This window comes from Sceloporus undulatus, chromosome 1 (assembly GCF_019175285.1).
Source record: "Sceloporus undulatus isolate JIND9_A2432 ecotype Alabama chromosome 1, SceUnd_v1.1, whole genome shotgun sequence".
In the NCBI taxonomy this organism is placed as follows: domain Eukaryota; kingdom Metazoa; phylum Chordata; class Lepidosauria; order Squamata; family Phrynosomatidae; genus Sceloporus; species Sceloporus undulatus.
Genome location: NC_056522.1, coordinates 309,531,491 through 309,554,274, shown reverse-complemented (window position 1 = coordinate 309,554,274; position 22,784 = coordinate 309,531,491). Strand labels below are relative to the sequence as shown.

At 42.5% G+C, this 22,784-nt stretch overlaps 1 protein-coding gene across 1 annotated transcript; it reads left to right on the top strand.

Annotated features, from left to right (window-relative positions):
• The first annotated feature begins 8,254 nt into the window (after nucleotides 1-8,254).
• On the top strand, nucleotides 8,255-21,492 carry ACP2 (acid phosphatase 2, lysosomal). The gene is made up of 11 exons (XM_042479890.1): nucleotides 8,255-8,515; nucleotides 11,014-11,109; nucleotides 11,795-11,881; nucleotides 14,011-14,163; nucleotides 14,586-14,684; nucleotides 14,776-14,865; nucleotides 17,759-17,891; nucleotides 17,981-18,069; nucleotides 18,799-18,905; nucleotides 19,412-19,587; nucleotides 19,679-21,492. Exons 1-11 carry the CDS (start codon nucleotides 8,267-8,269, stop codon nucleotides 19,813-19,815), a joined length of 1,416 nt encoding a protein of 471 aa, XP_042335824.1. The 5' UTR covers nucleotides 8,255-8,266; the 3' UTR covers nucleotides 19,816-21,492.
• Nucleotides 21,493-22,784: the final 1,292 nt, after the last annotated feature.

Here is a 22,784-nt window from a genome sequence, read left to right as displayed (position 1 = left end):
TGATCATGGGAAGGGCGGGATATAAATAAAAATTTTATTTATTATTATTATTTGAGCCTACTTCCTTTTATGCATGTTGGTGCAAGGTGGTTGCCTGAAATGGAGGATGCTAAAGCAACTTCCACCTGATACAGAAGAGACAGTGAATTGGGGGGGGGGGGGGAATGCTGAGAGTACACAGCCATGAAGAATTCAAAGACCTAGCTGTGTTAGTCTGGAAAATCTGTATACAAAGGGATCTTGTAAGGCATTTGAGACTAACTAGCATGAGCTTTGTACACTGAAGTCTACATCCTCTGATCTGATGCATGATGTGAATGGTCCAAGGACAGACCTATATAAGCAGGCTTTTTGTGAGAATTACAAAAATTTTAATAGAATCATAGAATCATAGAATCATAGAGTTGGAAGAGACCACAAGGGCCATCCAGTCCAACCCCCTGCCATGCAGGAAATCTAAATCAAAGCATCCCTGATAGATGTCCATCCAGCCTCTGTTTAAAGACCTCCAAGGAGGGAGACTCCACTACACTCCGAGGAAGTGTGTTCCACTGTCGAACAGCCCTTACTGTCAGGAAGTTCTTCCTAATGTTGAGGTGGAATCTCTTTTCCTGTAGCTTGCATCCATTGTTCCGGGTCCTAGTCTCTGGAGCAGCAGAAAACAAGCTAGCTCCCTCCTCAATGTGACACCCCTTCAGGGCTATCATATCACCTCTTAATCTTCTTTTCTTCAGGCTAAACATCCCCAGCTCCCTAAGTCGTTCCTTATAGGACATGGTTTCCAGACCCTTCACCATTTTAGTTGCCCTCCTTTGGACACGCTCCAGTTTCTCAATGTTCTTTTTGAATTGTGGTGCCCAGAACTGGACACAATATTCTAGGTGGGGCCTGACCAAAGCAGAATACAGTGGCACTATTACTTCTCTTGATCTAGACATTGTACTTTTATTGATGTAGCCTAAAGTAGCGTTGGTCTTTTTAGCTGCCACATCGCACTGTTGACTCATGTTCAACTTGTGGTCTACTTGGACTCCCAGATCCCTTTCACACATATGAGTCTCTCGTTCAGCCAGGTGTCCCCCATCTTATATCTGTGCATTTCATTTTTCCGCTCTAAGTGCAGAACCTTACATTTCTCCATGTTGAATTTCATTTTGTCAGCTTTGGCCCAACTTTCTAGTCTATTCAAGTCATTTTCAGTTTTGAACCTTTCCTCTGGGGTAGTAGCTACTCCCCCTAATTTGGTGTCATCTGCATTTTGGTTATGTATCTGAGGTGACAAGTTCAGTTTTTATGGTCACAGGGGAGTTTATCACATGGGAGGAATGTCTCTTAATTTTGAATGAAAAGAAAGTGGGACCAGAACGCATTCGCGTGAATTTGCTAGTTCAACGAATTTATGTGAATTCAAATTGCGTTCGAACTTTCCATTGCCCAAAAATAGCTTGCCATTGCCCGAAATTGCATGTGATCACCTCTCACGCAATAATGTGAAACCCCATGATTGCATTCAGACTGACTTCCCATTGCCCGAAATTGCATGTGGTAGTCCATCATGCAATAACATTAAACCCCATGATTGCGTTCGGATTGCCTTTGGATTATACTTCCAATTTCCCTTGTCTGATAAACTCCTAGGGAAGAAGTCAGAAAGAACAATGTTGCCTGAAGCCAAGGTGAGTAGATAACCATCTAAATGGTGGGGGGAATATTAGAAGGCTATTGGAATTCAGGAAGGAGATGTGATGAACTGTTCAAGAGAGCCCTCATGAGGCTGAGCAGTTAGCTAATATTATAATGTGTGTAGTTTGCCAGGAAACCATTGTCTCTCTTCAATCCACTATTGATGAACTGGAGTCTGTGCATATGGGCTAATCTTCTGCCCTCAGGAGTGGCCAAGGAACATGTTCCGTCTCCAGTGCAGGATAAATTCATCTGTCCATCCAGTTGGGATCTGTGCTTGGAATGGAAAGGGGTGCCATCCTATACTTTGTCTCATATAGTAAAATATATTAGTTCAGTCCTGATTTCTATCATGATCTCAGGACACAAGTTGCCCTGTCTTTAAAAAAATGGCTGTTCTCCCATAAATCCTACCTTTCTCCCATAAATTTACTCCTTTTTCAGAGGAGTTAATACTGTAGATGTCTTCAGTTTGTATTCTTTACATGTTTCTATACTGGTTCTTCCCTCTTTTTTCCCTTACTGGAATAAATCTGTTAAGGAAGAAAAAATAAAAGAAGTGCCTAATTGTTAGCAATAGAAGCCTTCTGTCTGAAAGCCCCCTCTGTATATGATCTTTAACATGGTATCATTGATCTAATTTGTTCATTATACAAACATACACATTCAAACATTAAAAGGTCTAATTTTGCTGCTAGCTAAACATGCATTGGACTGCTCTTTATGAATTATCAATCTAATAGTGTTATTGTGTGGGCAAAACAGATTATGATAGTTGTAAAGGTTTCAGCAAGCCACGACCTCTTCAAAATAATGATATATAGAATGTATATAATTAAAATTGTGATATATAAATAATTGTATACCTTCATTTTTCAATTCCAATTGCAATTGCTTAAAAACACAAGATAATGTTGTATCAGCTATCTTAAAATAAGTGGAAAATAGCATTAGTTAAAATAACACAAACATCCAGCATTCATGCTATGCTAGTTAGGCAGCTGAGCATTTCAGTTCAGTCACATCTGGAGGGCCACATCATTCTCACCTTGATTTAAATCCTAGGAAGTGTGCTTAAGATTTGAGTCTTTGTTTCAGATTTCAGTGTGCAGGTAGCAGTGGAGGAAGATTCTGAGGAACACTTCAGGCTACTATTGGATGAAGTGTGCATTAAATCATAAAAATTGAGTCTTTGAAGAGTGTTCATTGTACAGTACTCACTTTTTAATTAACTTATATTACTAATGGAAATGTGATCATAGAATCATAGAGTTAGAAGAGACTTCAAGGGCCATCCTGTCCAACCCCCTGCCATGCAGGAAGACACAATCAAAACACCCCTGACAGATGGCTGTCTAGCCTCTCTTTAAAAACCTCCAAAGAAGGAGGCTCCACCACTCTCTTAGGCAACGTGTCCCACTGTCAAACAGCTCTTATCATTAGGAAGTTATTCTTAATGTTTATGTGGAATCTCTTTTCCTGTGGTTTGAATCCATTTCTCCATGTCCTTCATTTCTAGGGCACCAGAAACATGTTGCTGTGTCAGTCTGTGGTAAAGTCTTGTTGGATCAGACCAAAGGCATAAGCTAGTCCAGTAAAAAGCCCAGAAATAGAACATGAGATCGATAGCTAGCTCTCTCCTGCTATCATTTCCCTGCAACTGATCTTCAGCAGTATAATGCTGGCAATAGTGCAGAACATGCATCACTTGATGATACTCTTGTGCTCCACAAATTTATCTAATACCTGTGTCAAGGATGGGGGCCATTTCCTAAAGATCCCCAGTGTTGAATTCTGATGGCCGTTGTACACTGAATTGATGTTTTCATTAGACTGTACCCTATAACCCCAAGTTCTCTCTCTGATCAACCACAGTGATCTCAGACCTCATCAGTATATATATGAAGCTAGGAATTATCCCCCCTCCATCATATCTATCACTTTACACTTTTTCATTAACTATTGAATTTGAAGGGACTCTTTTAGAGTTCTTTGGAATGAGGTGGTGGTGTTTTTTTACCATCCTGAATACATTGCTGTTGTGTTGTCAGCAAACTTGGCCACCTCACTGCTCACTCCCAATTGCAGATCATTTGTGAATTTGTCCATTCACAAAAGCACCAGTCCCAAAAGGGATCCTTGAAGGTCTCCTATTTTTTGCATCCTCCCATCCTGAGAACTTCCCAGTTATTGTTAATATCTGCTTCCTGTTTTTCCAGCTCAGGGTCAGCATAAGAACCATCTCTTCTTTTGGGGAGGAGGGGGCTGCCTGACCTTGCCAAATCAAGGTGCATAGTATCCAGAAGCAGCCAATTGTTTTGGCACATGTGGCAGAAAGTCCCTCAAGCACCTGGCTATAAAAATATGATGACAGTAAATAATATACAATTTGCTGCCCTTTCATGACATCCAAAATCTACTACCTGGGCAGCTGCTTCTCTCTCTGCCTAATGGCCAGCCTAGTTCCAATTGCACAGACATATAAAAGAACTAGTCCTTTTATGCCATAACTCAGGAGCCTCTGATGAAAGTATTTGTCAAAAAGCTATTTGAAAATGCAGGAATATAATATTTACTGGATACATTTTCATCTGAAATATAACCTATAGCACCAGGTATTACTTGGTAGTTTCCCATCCAAGTACTAAGCAGAGCTGACCCTGCTTAGCTTGGTGCCGTTAGGGTATTTAGGGACAGTCAAAAACACTCCTCCATACTCCTGGCCTAAGAAAACCCTTTGAAGTTCAGGGGGTCTCTATAAGACTAGGGATGCCATATCCCACCTGCAGGCAGGGCAATCCCACTTTTGGCGGTCCTGGCCTGGTCCCGGTCCGGTTTCCCGCCAAAAGCGGGACTGCCCCGCCCGCGGCCACCCACCTCCTCCTCCTCTGCTTCCTCTGCCCCCGCGCGCGCCCTGCTTATGGGCACTTCTGTGCGACCGCACTGGGCGCTTGCCTTGGCCCCCGCTGGCAGGCAGCTCGGGCGGAGGCAGAGGAGGAGGAGGAGGAGGCGGAGGGCCCGCCTGAGCTGCCTCTATAGCCCTGCGTGCAGGTGCACAAGCAGGGGCGAGTGTGTGCTGTGCTGCCGCTGGCTGGGGCCAAGGCAAGCGCCCAGCGCGGTCGTGCAGAAGCACGCGAGGCGGAGGCAGAGGAGGAGGCGGAGGTGCCTGCCTGCCTTGGCGCACTCCCTGTCCACGTGCACCGGCAGCAGGCAGGCAGCCACCCACCTCCTCTTCCACCTCCGCCTCACGCACTTCTGCGCGACCGCGCTGGGCGCTTGCCTGGGCCCTGGCCAGCGGCAGCGCACACTTGCCCCTGCTTGCGCGCCTGCGCGCGGGGCTATACAGGCAGAGGAGGAGGAGAAGGAGGTGGCTACCTGCCTGTCACTGGGGTGCACGGAGGGGGAGCGCACCAAGGCGGAGGAGGAGGAGGAAGGAGGAGGGATGAAGGAGGAGGAAGAAGAGGAGGAGGAGGAAGGAGGAAGGGGGAAGGAGGAGGAAGAAGAGGAGGAGGAGGATTTCCATTTCATTTGTACAGGTTTGCTTTGTTTTAACAATTATACTGGTGATGATGATGGTGGTGGTGGTGGTGGTATTGATATCAGCAAGCCTCTGAGGTGATTTTTACAAACTCATGTGCAGTGAAGAAAAACCACAGTCCCTTGACCAAGTACACACTTCTGAGAAGTAGAGTTGAACCCAAGGGCAAATCACTTCTTGTGAAACCACCTTGACATGTTCAATATGCATAGCTATGTGAACCCATGTTCAGTGTGAAACCCAAAAAGTTTGGTTATGCAATAAGCCTCTGAAATATGCAAGAGATTGCCATGTTAAGTAAAGCCATGTTCAATGCCCAAATGTGCTGTCGTGTGTTTTGGAATGGGGAGGGGGATGGTTTGGCCAGAAAGGGAAGTACATTTCTGCCATCTGTCTAGGAATAATGCCAAAATGTCCTCCATTTTGATCATGCCTAAGAAACATGCATTTATATTAACATTTTTTTTAAAAAACCATCCATTTTTTGTGTGTCCTCCATTTTTAAAAAACTGTCCTCTATTTGGGGAATTGTCCTACATTTGTCCTACATTTGTCCTACATTTGTCCCGGTTTGGAGGTCCTGACTTATGGCAACCCTATATAAGACAGACAACTTGAACACTCACACCATCCACATGCTAATCAAAAATTTTACAAAATGAGTAAGATAGGATGTGCATTTTAATATTAGGCATTCTTCTGCTTAGTAATCTTCTCTTTAATAGTGTTTTCACCATTTTATCCAGAAAGCTATAAAACTAGTTGGTCTTTAATTTCCTGTGCTAACCCCATAAAATTTTATGAGCTGCTGTTCCAATCCTCTGGTACAGAGTCCAGTCTTAGGGGAAGGTTGAATATTTTTGTTAGAAGACCATCAGTTGCTAGCAGAACTATTCAAGAACGCAAAGGATCCACTCAGCCTTTCCATAATGTCTTAATACATATTTATTACACATCTAACTCCCTTCATATCAAATGGCCCAACTACCTCCTCAGCTGTTTTTTGTTTCTGGAGTATTTAAACATTGTCATTTCTTGCTGTCATTTTTAGTAATATGCTCTTCAGATGATGACATAGTCACCACCATCATCATTTCTGCTGCTGGGCTGCTGCTGCTATGCTTATATTATTTCTGCTTTCATTTTTGGTGCAAGCTTCTTCTCATCTGACCAAGACTTCAGCTGCCTTTTCATTAACCATGCCAGCATTTTCTGTGACCTTTTCCAGATTTGTATAGCATATATCCTTTGGCTATATAATAATGGCCATGGAAGAGCTACAAGAATTCATCCTAGATAACGAGAAAATTGAAATAATCAAAAAGTTCCGATACACTGGATCAAATATTGAGCAGAAGGTAGATTGCCATCTAGAAATGAGAGGCAGGTGAGAGAAATGGGAAGGGCAGCAATGAAAGAACTAGTCAAGATCATAAAGTGTAAAGATATAACTCTGAACACTAAAGTTCGATTCTCAGCTCAGTCATGGAACCACTGGCTGACCTTGGGCAAGTCACACTATCTCGGCTTCAGAGGATGGCAATGGCAGACCTCCTCTGAATAAATATTGCGGGGAAACCCCATGATAGGGTTGCTCTTAGGGTAACCAACTTGAAATCAATCTGACAGGGTTACTGCCTTCAAAAATGCATTGCAAGTGGTTATAGGAAATAGGCAGAATAGTCCAGGAAGTACAGCAGGCGTAATTCTGGCACAGATGCCATCACAGTTCATTCCTTCAATCATAGGGTTTTCTTGGCAAGACATGTTCAGAAGGGATTGCCATTGCCATCTTCTGAGGCTGAGACAGTATCACTTGCCCAAGGTCACTGTAGGTTTACACAGCGGAGGTTCTGCCGAGGTTCCACTACACCATGCTGACTCTGATTAATTTATCAATTTCAAGTCGAAGGCTTTCATGGCCAGCATCCATAGTTTGTTGTGGGTTTTTCAGGCTATGTGGCCATGTACTAGAAGAGTTTATTCCTGACGTTCAGAGAAGATGCCAGCCACAGATGCTGGTGAAATGTCAGGAATAAACTCTTCTAGAACATGGCCATATAGCCTGAAAACCCACAATAAACAATTTATCAATTATTTTTTTCATTTACATCCCACCATTCCTATGTAATTTTAGTTGCTGTATATACTCATGTATAAGTCTAGAAATTTAGGTCAAAAATTGACCCAAAAAACCTGAGTTGACTTATCCACAGGTCAATGTAAGTACTGCATTTTAACTCTTATTTAAAAGAAGGAACTATCCACTGGTGAAAAGCAAAAGTATAATATGAGAAGCACTGACCCCTTCCCCTCTACTCTTTCATCCATCCAAAGTTAAGAGTAAGCACAAAGAGTTATATCTGCTGGAGTTTTGTAAGCACTATTTTCCTCTGCTTCGTCCTTTAGATCCTTTGCTAGATGCCCCTAAGTTTTGCCCTTGACTTAGTCACGAGTCATAACAAAATTTATAATTTCGGCCCAAAAACTTGCCCTCGACTTATACATGAGGTCGACTTGTAGTCAAGTATCTACGGTATGTACGTATTGTGTATTTCACTTCTGTATTTTTATTGTAACCTGCCTAGACCCTTCCGGAGAGGCAGGATATAAATTATTATTATTATTATTATTATTATTATTATTATTATTATTATTATTATTATTATTATTATTATTATCATCATCATCATCATTATTTGGCTGTGGCACCAGAGCAGAGGCTTGAGCCGTGGCAATTCTTCAATGGGATGACTTCTGCAGTGGGTGGATGCAGCCATAGTTGCAGCAGGGGAAGATGCAGCTTCTCAGCCACCTGCTGGGGGTGCATTAATAGCATTTCCTCTGGTGCAATTTAGCAAATTTGCACACATTTCCCTGTTCCTGCTTAGTGGCTTTGCTGCTGCAACCATTTGGTGGGGGGCACAACTGTGTGGCAGGGAGGGTGCAGAAACCTTGATGCCCTCTTGCTCCAAATCCCAGGGAACAGGCCAAAGGGCGAGGAGGAGGGTGCCTTTGCCTCGTCAGCTGTGGCTACTACTGAGCATGCCCGGGTGCATGGAGCATGCTCACTGTTTGCAAAGCAGGGCTCTGCAACCAGGAACGCCTCTGGAGGGAGGCGCAGGAAGAAGAGAGACCATGGAGGAGAGGGGCTGCCCCAAGCACTGCAGCCGGAGAAGCCCCCCTCTTCCTCCTGCTTCTCCTCCTCCTCCTCTCCTTCTTCTGATGGGTCTTCTTCTGGGGCTCCTGGCCCTGCCACTTGCCCAGGGACGCAGCCTCCGCTTTGTGACCCTGGTGAGTCTCTCTTTCTTTGGGAGTCTGGGCAGGCTTTAGTAGGGGAAGGAAAAAGGGGGGCCCAGTAGGGGCCATGGGCTTGTTTTGGGGGGCTTCCAGGAACATCTCAGGACAGGCAGGGGTGTCCCCACATAGCCAAGGAGGACCCAGCACCACAAGGTGTAGGACAGCCCAGGGAAATGGAGGACACCACCGAAGACCAAGCTAGGAACACTCCTATAAAGGTCAGTTCGTGCATCCACAAACATGCTCTACATGGAAGACTTCTTTGGACCTAGACAGAAGGTTGGGATGAAGGACTTGTCCTGGGAAAAAGGAGGACCTCTGTGACCACAGGGTGATCAGGTGTCCTCATTGCAAAGGAGGGCAAGGCACCACGAAATGGAGGGCACTCAAGGAAAATGGAGGACCTGATCAAAGACAAAGCTAGAAACACTCCCTATAGAAATATAACCTGATGCTTCTACATAGAAGACTTTTGGGAATTTCCTCCTGGGTAGAAGGTTGGGATGGAGGACCTGTCCTGGGAAAAGGAGGACCTCTGGACACACTGTAACCACAGGGGACCAGATGTACTTATTGCAAAGGAGGACAAGGCACCACAAAAAACATTACTATAAATTGATCTTCTTAATCATGCTCAAAATGGAGGACCCTTTTGAATTCCTCCTGGATAGAGGGTTGGAATGGAGGACAGATCCTGGGAAAAGAGGATCAAGTCTGATCACCCTACTGCATACAAAAAACAAACATAGAGGGGGAGAAGAAACAAAAATCTTGTATTAGGCTGCATCTGCACTGCAGGAATAATCCGGTTTGACACCACTTTAGCTACCATGGCTCAATGCTGTGGAATCTCGGGAATTGTAGTTTGTTGTGGCACCAGAGTTCTTTGGCAGAGAAGGCTAAGTGTCTCACAAAACCGCAGTTCCCAGAATTCCAAAGGCAGTTAAAGTGGTGTCAAACTGGATTATTTCTGCAGTGAAGATGAAGCCTTAATCTCAAAATTGACAACATGCTATTTTAGCCAGCTTTGACATCATCTGGTTTTGTGAGGACAGCCTTCTGTGTCAGAGAGCTCTGGTGCCACAAGATACATTTCCCAGGATTCCATAGCACTGAGTCATGTTAGTTAAAGTGGTGTCAAACTGAATTATTTCTGTAGTGTAGTCTGCCATGTAAAAAACATTTTAAAAAGGGTCATCCCCCCCCTCAAAATCTGGCAGAAACCATTCTTTGCATTCACTTTCTCTTTTGAGATGTCCTGGGTGCATTTGGGTGAAGCCTTTTTGTTTCCCTTCCCTTTGTGGGTTGCTGGGATGAACTGAGCTGAGAGTGTGGCCACACTTTCTGTCCTGTCAAAAATACCAAAACACCAGAGGGTTTGGCTGGTCATTATAATGGTTATCCTGAGTGTATAACAGGAGTCAGAGATGAGCCAAGGAGAAATGACAAGAGTGTAGCAGGACCTTAAAAGCAAACAGGTTTCTTATGCTCCAGCTGGCTTGTAACGTTTAAACAGACCATTTATTCCAGACATCAGCCAAGATTTTTGCATCCTTTATTGTGCATAGCAGTGCTGCCAGCTCTTAGCGACACACTTTCCTAACCTCAGGGCAAGTGGAGGAAAATTAGACTCCAGTCATCAATGGAGGAAGAAGCCAAGTACACGTGTACAAAGTCCAACTTACGGCTACCTGTAGCATAGTGGTTCGAGTGTTGGACTATGACTCTGGAGACTAAGGTTTGATTCCCAGCTTGGCCATGAAACCCACTGGGTGACCTTGAGCAAGTCATACGCTCTCAGCTTCAAGAGAAGGCAATGTTAAGCCCCCTCTGAACGAATCTTGCCAAGATAATCCCTTGATAGGTTCACCTTAGGGTCGTCATAAGTCAGAAATGACTTGAACACACATCACAACAATGCAGAATCTGGATGTTTCCAAGGCTGCCTTTTCTTCTTCCAGCCAGAAAGAGAAGACTCTCCCACAAACACAACATAAACAATCAAATGAGACTAATATGCAGAACTTGGGAGCCAGTGTAACGTAGTGGTTGGAGTGTTGAAATGTGACTGGAGAGCAGGGTTCAATTCCATCTCAGCCATTAAGCCCACTGGGTGACCATGGGTAAGTCACATGCTCTCAGCCTCAGAGGATGGCAATGGCATGCGTGCACACACACACACACACCACTTTGAAGAAACCTGTCAAGAAAACCCTATGATAGTTTCACCTTGAGATTGCCATAAGTTGGAAACGACTTGAAGGCATGCAACAACAACAAAAGGCAAATCATGGGGTTTTCTTAGCAAGATTTGTTCAGAGGTTTGCCATTGCCTCCCCCTGAGGCTGCAAGAGTGTGACTTGCTCAAGGTCACCCAAAGGGTTTCCATCACCAAACTGGGTAGGAATTGACAAAACATACAGGGATGAGCTAAAAGGGCCAAATGGAGTATTTAGACCCCTTTGGTGATGGCACATTGTTCTGGTTTTCAGCTGTATCGTCATGGAGATCGCTCCCCAGTGAAGACATATCCCCGAGACCCTTATCAGGAAAATGCCTGGCCCCAGGGATTTGGACAGCTGTCTCAGGTGGGTATCCCATGAAGAACTCAGAGCTCCAGAGCAGCAATGTTCTGGTACAGAGTTTAGAAAAATCACTTTGAAGAAGAAGTATCAGACAAGGTGTTTGTTTCATATTCTCCACGGAGAGCCAGTCTGAGGCGTCCTCTTTTGTTGCTGATCTTTGAGAAGAGCTATTGTTGGTACTCCATTTCTTTTCTTGTTACTCTTCCAGGAAGCCACCGTCTTTTCAGATTAGAGCAAGTGGTTGTGTATTCCACATCTGTATTACATTTGATTTATTTTAAAAGTGAAATAAACATGTAGTAGATGGACAGACAGATAAGAGAGGTCAGGGTCCACCTGCCTCATCCATGTCAAGGATGTTTTTTGTTAACATTTCCTGCATCAACAGTATTAAAACTGTAACTTGCTGGAGAGATCTTGTAGCACCTTTGAGACTAACTGAAAGAAAGAAGTTGGCAGCTTGAACTTTTGTCGACTTCCTCAGATGCATTTGGATGCTCATGCTGCCAACTTCTTTCTTTCAATTAGTCTCAAAGGTGCTACAGGAGCTCTCTACATACTGATTCTACAGACTAACACCGCTTGAATTTGTAACTGTTGCTTTTACTGTAAGTCCTGTGTTGTTTTGCAAGATGGCAATAAAAACTGCTTGGTTGTTATGTTAATCTGTTGCTGTTGACATACATAGGAAGGGATGCGGCAACAGTGGGACTTGGGCCAAGCCCTTCGAAGGCGTTACAATGGATTTCTCAATGCCTCGTACAATAGACAAGAGGTTAGTGTATCATCTTAAATTATTAGCGGTATTATCAGCATGCTTTTTCTCCTGTTCCTTTTTGCAAATCTGCATGTTCTCATCCTTTTCCTAACTATATTGTGCCGAGGAAGATTACAAAAGGTAATGCATAATTTCATTAAAACTATTTGCCAAGTCCTTATGTCAGTTAAAATAGCAGAGGAACAACAAACACTTGCTAACTGGGGCAAGAGAATGACGTAAAAGAGAGCCAAAAGAAGGGCATATCTGGATCTGAATGAACATTATTTGGTAACATGAAACCACTGCAAGCAATCAAAGGGAAGGGTAAATAAAACTTTTTTTTTCTGGAGTGTAGATCAGATTGAGAGCCAGTGTGATGTAGTGGGTTGAACGTTGGAGTATGACCCTAGAGAACATAGTTCGAATCCTTGCTCAGCCATGAAACCTATTGTGTGATCCTGGGCAAGTCACATACACACAGCCTCAGAGGATGGCAATGGCAAATCCCCTCTGAAGAAACTTGCCAAGAAAACTCCCAATAGGTTTCCCTTGGAGTCACTATTGACCTGAAGGTACACAACAAAAACAACAATAGATTAGATTATTTGCTGCTGCTGCAAAGGAGAAAGGAAGGGACCCCATCTGAACATATCTTTTTAATCTTCCTCACAGGAAAAGCTCAAGAGCTCTCAGGTGATTTGGCCAGTAATTTTCCATTGCCTCAGCAATGAAGACAGATAATAAATCAGGCTCAATGAAGTGAATTAAGCAAAAGATAACAGCACTCTGCCCTTCTCAAAGGCTGTGTTGGAAATTAGAGATTTATGATGACAAGGTTGATTTACCACAGGATTAAAAAAAGAAGAAGACCCAGCCCAACTGGATTGTTAACTTTCTTCTGCCTGTTTTTCTTTTAACTCACTCTTAATACCAGTCAATGAACTGTTTAAAATTTGCATACATTTAAATAAATAGCATGAAAATAAACCGTGGTCTCATTTTAATCCCCCTGGAACATGGCTATACTACACCAAAAACATACAAAAATTGTATGTTTTTAAAAAGTGCCTTCCTTTTCCAGAGTTTCTGCAACAGCACTCTCAAGTGTGCGTAGTGATCATTTGCCCATACCCTTGAAGATAAGGCGAGATACCAATCCTAACTCATGTCTATTGCTTCTTTTAGGCATTCAGCCTGAACATATGTAGATGCAAAATGGCCAGGAATATATGTACCAACCTCACCCCAATATCCCTGGAAATTCATCTGAATATTCTTCAGACTTTTGGACATGAGAATATTAAGGGATATCATATGTGGGAGTATTGAGGATGGGGCTGGATGGCATGTGCTTTCCCATGAAGTTTGTGCCCTCTCACATTCTGGCTCAGCTACAATTACCTTCTAGTTTTACCACTGTCTAGTTCAGATTCCATGTGTAATAACTGAGACATCATGTTGTCTACCTCACTCACTACTACTACTTTAAGCCTTTAACAACATTCCTGTATTTCAGAGCTGTATTTCCCAGTTAAAACAGATATAGATTAAAAATTAAAACAGATACGGATAAAAGTTTGTATCATGAGTTAAAATATAAATAAAGTATCAATAGAATTCAAAGCAATTTAAAATCATCACCATTAAAAAGGGAAGAAGAAAAATGTAGGCAATACAGCATATTCTTAAAGGTCCTTTCTTTATGAGCAACCACTTCTTAGTTCTGTCAAAACAAAAAGAACAACAAAAATGTTCATGTAGATAGCAAAGAGGGTACCAGCAAAGGGATAGAGAGAAGAGCCTTCTTATAAGATGGTCTAAACATGGTCTGGCTCATTGGGACCCATACCATATTGAGCTTTATAGGAAATGACCAGCATTTTTAATTGCAAAATACACCAGTAGCCAGTGGTGCTGTTGTAACAAGGGAGTTATACGTAATAGAATTCCCATTTAATTTACAACTTTCTACAGAACAACAGATTCTCATGAAACTGCTTGCTCGAATCAGGTTATTGTGGGTTTATCCAGTGCATATCTTGTCTAGAGTAGAACCAGACCCACTTCTTGATCCTGGAAAAAGCTGAGAACATTAGTGACTGTAATGACACAAGCTCCTTGCATTTGTTTCTCTACTCTGACAGATCTTCATACGCAGCACGGATTTTGATCGGACCCTGATGAGTGCTGAGGCTAATCTGGCAGGACTGTACCCTCCAGAAGGGCAGCAGATTTTTAGATCTAATGTTTCTTGGCAGCCCATTCCTGTTCACACAGTACCCGATTCTATGGAGCGGGTGAGTTACTTTCAGACCAGGAATAATGGTCTGCTTGACTCAAGAAATATTTCCCTTGCATTCTTTCAATCCGTACCAAACTGTGCAATTCTGCTTAATCATCCTGATTTTGGGGGGGTGGGGTGTGTCTTTCCAGATATTGTTTGACTGCAACTATTAGATTTAGTCAGCATAGAGAGGACTGAAGGATGGGTACTGCAGTCTGAATTGTAGCTGGAGGGCTATACATTAACCATTGGTGCCCTAGAGATGTCTTATTTTGGAGCAAGATACAGTTCATGAAACCCAATACATAGATCCATCCTCAGATAGAAATAACTCCTTAGGGAAAGTAGCCCCTAAATAAAAAAAGATGCTCCAAAGTTAGTATTGATTATATGGATGAATTTGTGTTCAGACTCATCTGTTTTGCCTCTGTCCAGCTCCTGAAGTTTCCTTTATCTCACTGTCCTCGCTATGAACAACTGCAAAATGAAACCCGGCACACAGCAGAATATGTGAATAAAACCACTGAAAACATGGTATGAGGGGCTCCATTAAGCTTACTCATTTTTAAAAAACAATCTTCAGGGGTCACAAAAAATTGAATGATTCTATTTCTTTCTCCTGTAGCACTTCTTGGAAATGGTGGCAAATATGACAGGAATCCAGGATGTTTCCCTTGAATCTGTCTGGAGTGTATATGACACACTTTTCTGTGAGGTGAGTGGCCTGACCCCTGCTCATTTCCTTAAGAAAAACACAGGCACATCATTGCCTGTAACTGCCTGCGATTTTCTCTAGTCTTAAAGGGCTTCTTAAAATGACTATTGCAAGGTTGTTATGGAGCATTTTCAAAGCCTGTCTTGAGCTGAAGTGCTTTCTAGCATTGCTCAACTATTTTATACAATGTATTTGATATCTACCTGAGAAAGATATCGAATCTATAGCTTGGGTCCTGAATTCCCACAGGTGGAGCTCTACTCATGATGGAAGCAAAGGTGGGGGGTGCCTTTTCCTAATCTGCCCTTTTTATGCAGGGTCTGAATCTGCTGTAAAGGCTTAGGGAACCCTACAAAACAGTGTTTCTGTAGTGAACAAACCTCACTTTCTAGCAATGAACTGAAAGTTTTTCTGCAAATGAAAGACTATCTGTTCAGGGAAGAGGTATTTTGGATGAAAATAAATGCATAAATATCTTGTTCAAAGTATATCACTCTCTTGCATAACAAAACAAAACTGAATAGAATAGAATAGAATCCAGGGTTCGAATACGGTGGGAACAGACTTGACTTTCTATGATAGCCAGTTTCTGACTTTACCTGAATAGACTCTTAGGAGTATCCCTAAGTTTCTCTCATATGAGTAAATGGTTTCCCTTCCTGTGGGATAAAGCAGTCCGCTGGTGAATACAATTGCAGTTAGGGCTAAACCTGTACCTTCCTCCTACCTTATAGGTGGGAATACCTCATGGAAAGAGGTTTGCATCTATGAGTGCAAATAGATACATGACAGTCTTTCTCAGATCCTGCAAAATTGGTACCTTTCTTCCAGTAAAATGTCACTATCGTAACAGGCCTTTTCTATCATCACATTTTTCAAAAAGGTAGGTGGCAGTGCTGGCCTATGTAGGTTATTCCCTTGGGCTTTTCTTCTGCATTTTCCATTTCTTTTAAAGCATTCAGTTTTAGTGTTCTCTTCGGCAGAACATATACTAAAGCATTCATTTTTGTAAGTTTTCTATGGCTGCAACAACCTATGGCCACCACTCATGGGCATTAGGGGCAAATCATTTTGCCTAATAGCAAAAACAGTCATTTAAAGAATTTGCAGTTGTGCCTCTCCTCTTTAGGCATTTTCAAGGAATGACAACAATCCTTCCTTGTATATATCCTTCTTTGACTGTCCAGATTACAAGCTTAGAAAACTGTCAATAAATGCAGACTGAGCAATAAGTTGTGGGAAGGGTGCTGAAAACAGGCCCTGCAGGGTAGGCAAGTATAACCTGGCCTTCCACAACAGATGTTCTGCAATATAGCTCCCCATCATCCCAGATAACTGGCCTTGTTGGCTGGGGATGATGGTAACTGTAACCCCAAAACATCAGAAAGGACACCAGCTTGATGAGGGCTATCATAAGCCCTTGACAATTTTCAAGTTGTTTGTCCTTGAACTTCCCTCTTGCCTTTCCATCAGCTGACAGCTCTTACTAAACTAATTTTCCGTTGAATCATCAGCCCTATGCTGCTAGGTCAAACAAGCCAATAGTTTCAAGCTTTTGCCTTCCTGCCACCCACAAATTAGCAAGAAAATTTTCATAATCTTCCAGATTGCTGTAGCCTAATTGAGCCATGATTGGAAAACAGGGCTCTCCCATATGGCTCAAGTGTAAAATGATGTAACTGAAAGCAACCAGAATAGACCTAATATTTCTTTCTATTATTATAACATCTGTAAGTGAATTCCAAGATAAATGAGAAGACATTTCACCCATCACAAAAGCTATAACATTGAAGGACTTTTCCCTACATCTATTTAATTGTTAAGCCAGAGAGGTACCAAGAGATTTTCCATGTCAAACTAAAAAGCAGATATGAGTCCTGAAACTTTATCAGTATGAGTTACCAACATTATTGTTAAAGACAGCTTCAAACCCTAAAACCTAGAAGTCCATGCAAATATTATTCCATGTTTTTATCATTTAGATTTTGGGTGAATGGAAAAGATGGAAAAGGTGAGGCATGCTGCATATGCAGTGGAACTTTATGCTATTTGCTATCAAGTCAAATTTTACTTATGGAGACCCTATGAATAAGAAACCTCCAAGAGATGGCCCTGTTATTAACAGCTCTGTTGAGGTCTTGCAGACTCAGAGCCATAGCTTCCTTTATTGAGTCATTCCAGCTGAATGTGGTCCTGTTCTTTTCCTTCTGCCTTCAGCTTTCCCTAGCAATATAACTTTTTCCAGTGAATCAGGATATGTCCAAAGTACAATAGTCCCAGTTTACTCATTTTGACTTCTAGGGAGAATTCAGGCTTAATTTGCTCTCAGTGCATTTGCTTTGCTTTGCTTTGCTTTGCTTTGCTTTGGCAATCCATGGTATATCCATAGAATTTTCCTCCAGAATCACATTTCAAATGAACTGATGTTTGTTTGTTTTGACACCTTTCTTCACTGTTCAGCTTTCACATTCATAGACAGAAATACAAAGCACTGTGCATGGATGAAACTGATTATAGTATTAAATGACCTATCTTTACCCTTCAGGAACTTCTTCTGATTCCTTCATAGCTACCATTGCAAGTGTTGATTGTCTTCTGATTTCTACAGCCTCTATTTCAATTGATGACTGAGACAGGTTTTAAAAAATATTTTAACAGTTTTGATGTGTTCATCACAGCACAGTTTTATAAGTGCAGCCATGGTCCTGGTTAAGAAATGGAAGCTCACAAGGCAAAGGTTTACCGTGTACGGTGCAGCAAGCTTGTGAGATTCTAGACTAAATAGTTCCACCACATTGAATTTACACATGTATGTATTTACACATACATGTCTATATTCACATTATTTGTTGCACAGGGTGCCAATGACTTTTCCCTTGTTTTATTTTCGCAGAGAACACACAAAATGCATCTGCCAGCTTGGGTTACTCCTAATGTGATGACTCAGCTGAAGCAGTTGAAGGACTTTAGCTTTGATTTCCTTTTTGGGATTCACAGGCGGGTGGAGAAAGCTCGTCTTCAGGGTGGTAAGTGAAGAAGAAAGGGAAGTAGCTTCAAGAATAATTGGGGGAATATCTAAAGAATTGAAATCTAATAACTTCCTCTCTTTCTGCAGGAGTCCTTCTGGCTCAAATAAGAAAAAACCTGACTCTAGCTATGAATGCCTCTGCACCCTCCCACTTGAAAATGCTTATGTACTCAGCAGTAAGTTTGTCTGTGGGATCTGTATTTAACTTCTTCCTGATCTCACCTTCCCCTCTCCTATCTTTCCCCAGCTGATTAGGCAAATGTTGTACATAGTTTCTCTCCTATTATATATAAAAAAAGAATATGCAAACCAGCACTTCCATTTCTTTGCAATAAAACATTGCCTACCCTTTGCATTCTGTACATAAACACACATAGGCCCAAAACAGACGGGCAAAGTAAAGCACCTTCCGGGTGCTTTGGGGGCATGGTGTTCAAATGATGTATGCCTCCAAACCGCCCGGGAGCTGTGCTGAGGCCACCTAAGAGGCCTGAACCCAGCCAAAAAAGGAGTGGCAAAAAAACTGCTCCTGCAGCGGCCAGCCTTAGGACCACAGCATCCAGTCATTGCAGTCCCACAGTGATTGGGGTGGGGGTGGCCCCTAGCCACTCCTTTTGCCTTGTCTGCTTGATCCCATAGTTTCTGCACTTGCGTATGTTATGTGCAGGAAACAGAAGTCCCCTTAGCACCAGACAGTTCTGTCAATTCATATTTTCAAATGTTCTTCCCAGTTTATTTCTCTTTTCACAACTGAAATTGGATGTTAATTGTTCTACCATGGCTCTGGAACCTGCTTTTTCTTTTCTACTTCAGGAGTCTCTGCCAGTTTTTCTCTTTCAGAGTTGTTTTAGATCTCTTTCCATGCATGCAGAGGGGAACGAACCACACTTTTCTTCTTTTCTCAGCATGACACCACTCTTGTGGCACTACAGATGGCGCTAGATGTTTACAATGGGAAGCAAGCACCATATGCTTCATGTCATATATTTGAGCTATACCAAGAAGATGATGGGTGAGAGCTTTGTTAAGAGGATCAGATGAAACACTTGCATAAACCATCATATACAACTCATTTCTCAGCCTTCTGTATCTTCAGTTTTGCTCAGATTTTCACATTTTGTGTTAAAAGTATGGGTTGTAGTCTTAGGATGAAATAGTAATTAGGCTTTCTTTGCCTTTCGCTGTAGGAGTTACAGACACAAGTAAAGTTGCTTTCCACCATTTCCAATTATTTTGGGGCTGAATGGAAGGTAACAGTGGCAACAGAACTTTGATATAGTTAACATGAGTGGACTCTGATAAATATGAAAACATACCAACAGCTGTATCCTAAAGAAAAATCAATAAGTACCTTCCAGTTTAAAGGCAGTCTTTTCCCTTGTTCCCAAATAAAGGCATGTAACTAACCATCTCTTAATTGCTAGCATTACTTAGTTAGAAAAAGCTGGACAGAAAACATAATGGAAAACAGATGACAAATTATTAATCATTCCTTTCATGCTTCTCCTTTGTTCCTAGAAACTATTCAGTGGAGATGTTCTTTCGGAATGAGAGTGGAAAAAAGCCTTACCCACTGCTGCTACCTGGATGTGAACAGCGCTGCCCCCTGCCAAAATTCCTGCATCTCACAGACCCTGTTATTCCACAGGACTGGAAACAGGAATGTCAGATAGCAAACACTATGAAAGATACTGGTGAGTGGGTGCTGCTGTGCTGGATGAACCAAAGAACATATGAGAATTTGAATGTCATAGCCAAACTTATTATACATTTCTCTGTTTGCAGAACTTATCGTGGGTTTGGCTGTCTGTGGATCTATTCTTTTCCTGCTTATTATCCTGCTTCTGACAGTACTCTTCCGTGTGAAGTCACAACCTCCTGGCTACCGTCATATTTCCGATGAAGGAGAGGAACAGCCTTGACAATTGCTCCAGCCCCTTCTGGGGCAGCAAGAGGAAACAGCATTTCCCCCAGGAACAAGAGGGGATTCTTTCAGTGACTAAGGGGTGAAACAGACGGGCAGGAAGGAGCAGCCAGAACCTGCTCCTGTCCCGATTGCCCCGGGGCCATGGCAAACACATGCCACGACCTGAGTGTGCCTCCTAGTGGAGTCGCAAATGGACCATGGAAAGGAGTGGGAAAGATCCACTCTTTTTGAGCTGGTTTTGGGCCACCTTAGGCCATCCTGGCATAGCTTCCAGGGGTGTGCATCACCTAAACACTACGCCATCGGGGCAGCCAGAACTTGCCACCATCTGCCCGTCTGTTTCAGGTACAAGTGTAATTTTGGTTTGCCTTGATTGCTATTTTTAAGCCAAAAGGCCCAATACCTAATGGTGGAGCTCCTGTGTCCATCAGTTGTAGTCCGCCTACCAGCTGCATAATGCAGCAAGAGTTTGGGTTGCTATTTTGCAGTATGTCATAAGTTCAATCAAGGACACAATCTTACTTCCTTTGAGCCCAATATGCTGTTTATATTCTCCTCTACTGGTCCAGAAGGGGCAGGCTTTCCATTTGAATCATTTTGTGCAATCTACTACAGTGGGTTCTTTGTGTGCACGGGATCCATTCCAGACCCCCCATCTACCCACATATGGAAAAAAAATACGGGATCGCAAGTCCCATTGGTTTCAGTGGTCGCACACTCCTGTGCGCGGCATTGTAACATCTGAAACTTGCCTTCCACATAAGGTTAAGACTGCGGATGGCAAGCTCGCGGATGGGGCAGGTGCACTGTAGTTATAACTTGTACAGCTCTTCCTAATTGTGGGAAAGGAGCCTGATGCTAAACCAGTAATAACTGGCTTCTCCAGCTGAGTCAATAACTGGGAATCAAACCACTACCTCTCTTGAAGTACAGCGTCTGGCTGCAGTCCTAAACACTCTAGAGAGTAAACCTCAATGGACCAGGGATTTCCTTCCAAGTAAACATGCACTAGATTGTGCTGTTATCTGTTAGAACATTTTAAAGAGAAAGATAGGACTGGACCAAATCAGCCCTTTCTGTGATGGATACTGCTTGTGATGAGACTTCAATACAAGTGCAATATATCAGAGAGATAGCTTCTTTCACCCACTACATAATCCAGTTTCTTAATCATCATTGCATTAACTGATGCTGTCACTTGATACAGGCACTACTTTTGGCACTACAGGATCTTACGATGGTGAGAAACCTGAAAAGCTCTGTATCTTCACTAAATACCCTCCATATGTTATTCCCCCCCCCCCAAGACCCTGTATATGGAACTGTCACCAGGCTACAGATGTAATACAGATCTGCCAAGAAGTTGGGCAGCTTAGCTTGGAAGCTATCCCCATTTGTATTTTTCTTTGCTAATCACCTAAACTGCATGGCATGGCTCCTGCAGGTCGGGAAGCAAGCCTGGACTCAAAGGAAGCCCAGAAGAGTAGCTGCCACAAATGGGTCAACTACCTATACACTGATTTCCTACAGCCAAAGTAGCAAATCAAGAGGGCTTTGGTACATATGGGAGAAAATAGGTGTCTACAATGTATTCATTGACTTGCTGATTGATCTTTCTATATCGATCTATTGATCTTAGCCTTTTTGCATTAAAAATTAAGGTGGAACTGGATTCTTGTTCCTTCTTCCTGTGCTGGGGTGTTAAAGCTGAATTTCAATTTACTGCACTAGACGTCTTTTTGCATCATAGTTAAAAGTAATGAGGGTTCTACTTAGGAAACATTTTCTCCAGTGAAGAGTTCAGCTTCTAAGCAGACCTTGTTTATTTATACCACTGTTGGCTTTTTATGTTGTATGTCAATGAACTATTTATAGAAGGATCTCTAAAACATGGGGCACTCTGTTCTTCACATTTGCGAAAAAATTAATAGTGTGAACATCTTAAAATTCTTTAAAAAAAAAAAGAACCAAGCTTAAATAATGAGAGTAGAACTTGGCATGGAAGAGAAGAGGATGTGCTTAAGAGAGCAATTGAACCACACAGACAAGTCTCAATTCGTGTTGCCGCAATTTGCAGTACTTCAGATTTACAGTGTGTCTCCAGAAATAAATAAATAATGGTTTCTCCAAGCATTCTTGTGGTTGACTGAAATGAGAGAGGGGACAAGGAAGTGATGAGACTGAACCCAGAAAGTGAGGCTGTTTGGTGTTTTGATGTAGAATTTTTAGCAGAAAAGGTGACAGGACATTTTCTATTACACTTGTCCCTCCATATTCGCTAGGGTTAGGGGCACAAGACCCCTGTGAATATGGAAAAACTGCAAATAACAAAACACCTTGTTTTTACTTGAGGGGACACCTCTCTAGAAATCTCTGGGTCCTCCAATGCAACTCTGTAGTCAACATCCAACAGACATTAACCATAGAACCACTGGAGGAGCTATAAATGCCTAGTAGAGTATTTCTAAGAAACTCTAGGTCTTTCAGTGCAACTTTTAGTTAAAGTGGATCACAGAGTTGCACTGGAGGACCTAGATATTCTTAGAATATATTAATCAAATCTGAATAATCAAAGCCGCAAATATGGAGGGATGAGTGTACCGCCCAGACTGGGGGAATGGGAAGCAAGAACAGAGCAACTACAGTCTTGGCATTACTGGAAGGAAGGGGTTTTCTTTCCTTGCTTAGAGGGGGAAGCAGGGGTAAGGAAGAAACTGTAGTTTTGGTGTGTCTGAAGGCATTTCTTGTGCTTGCTTAGGTGGGAGCTTAGCAACTGAAGTCTGTTTTCTTCACCTGGCAAAGCTACTGGAAGGGTCAGCAGGAAATGTGCTGCTTTTCCTCCTGTTGTGTCCTCTGCACTGGATGCAAAAGACACAGGGGGACATGTGCTGCCTCTCTCCTGCTGTACTTTCTCCACCTGGGAAGCCTTCTGGAAAAGCAGAACAGTTCTTACTAGTTGCTTTC

Excerpts from the sequence above, each read along its gene's own strand:
- ACP2 (XM_042479890.1), top strand. The coding sequence starts at position 8,267 with ATGCCCGGGTGCATGGAGCATGCTCACTGTTTGCAAAGCAGGGCTCTG. Across the intron at positions 11,882-14,010 it reads CCTCGTACAATAGACAAGAG|ATCTTCATACGCAGCACGGA; the intron begins GTTAGTGTATCA and ends CTACTCTGACAG. Across the intron at positions 19,588-19,678 it reads AAACACTATGAAAGATACTG|AACTTATCGTGGGTTTGGCT; the intron begins GTGAGTGGGTGC and ends CTCTGTTTGCAG.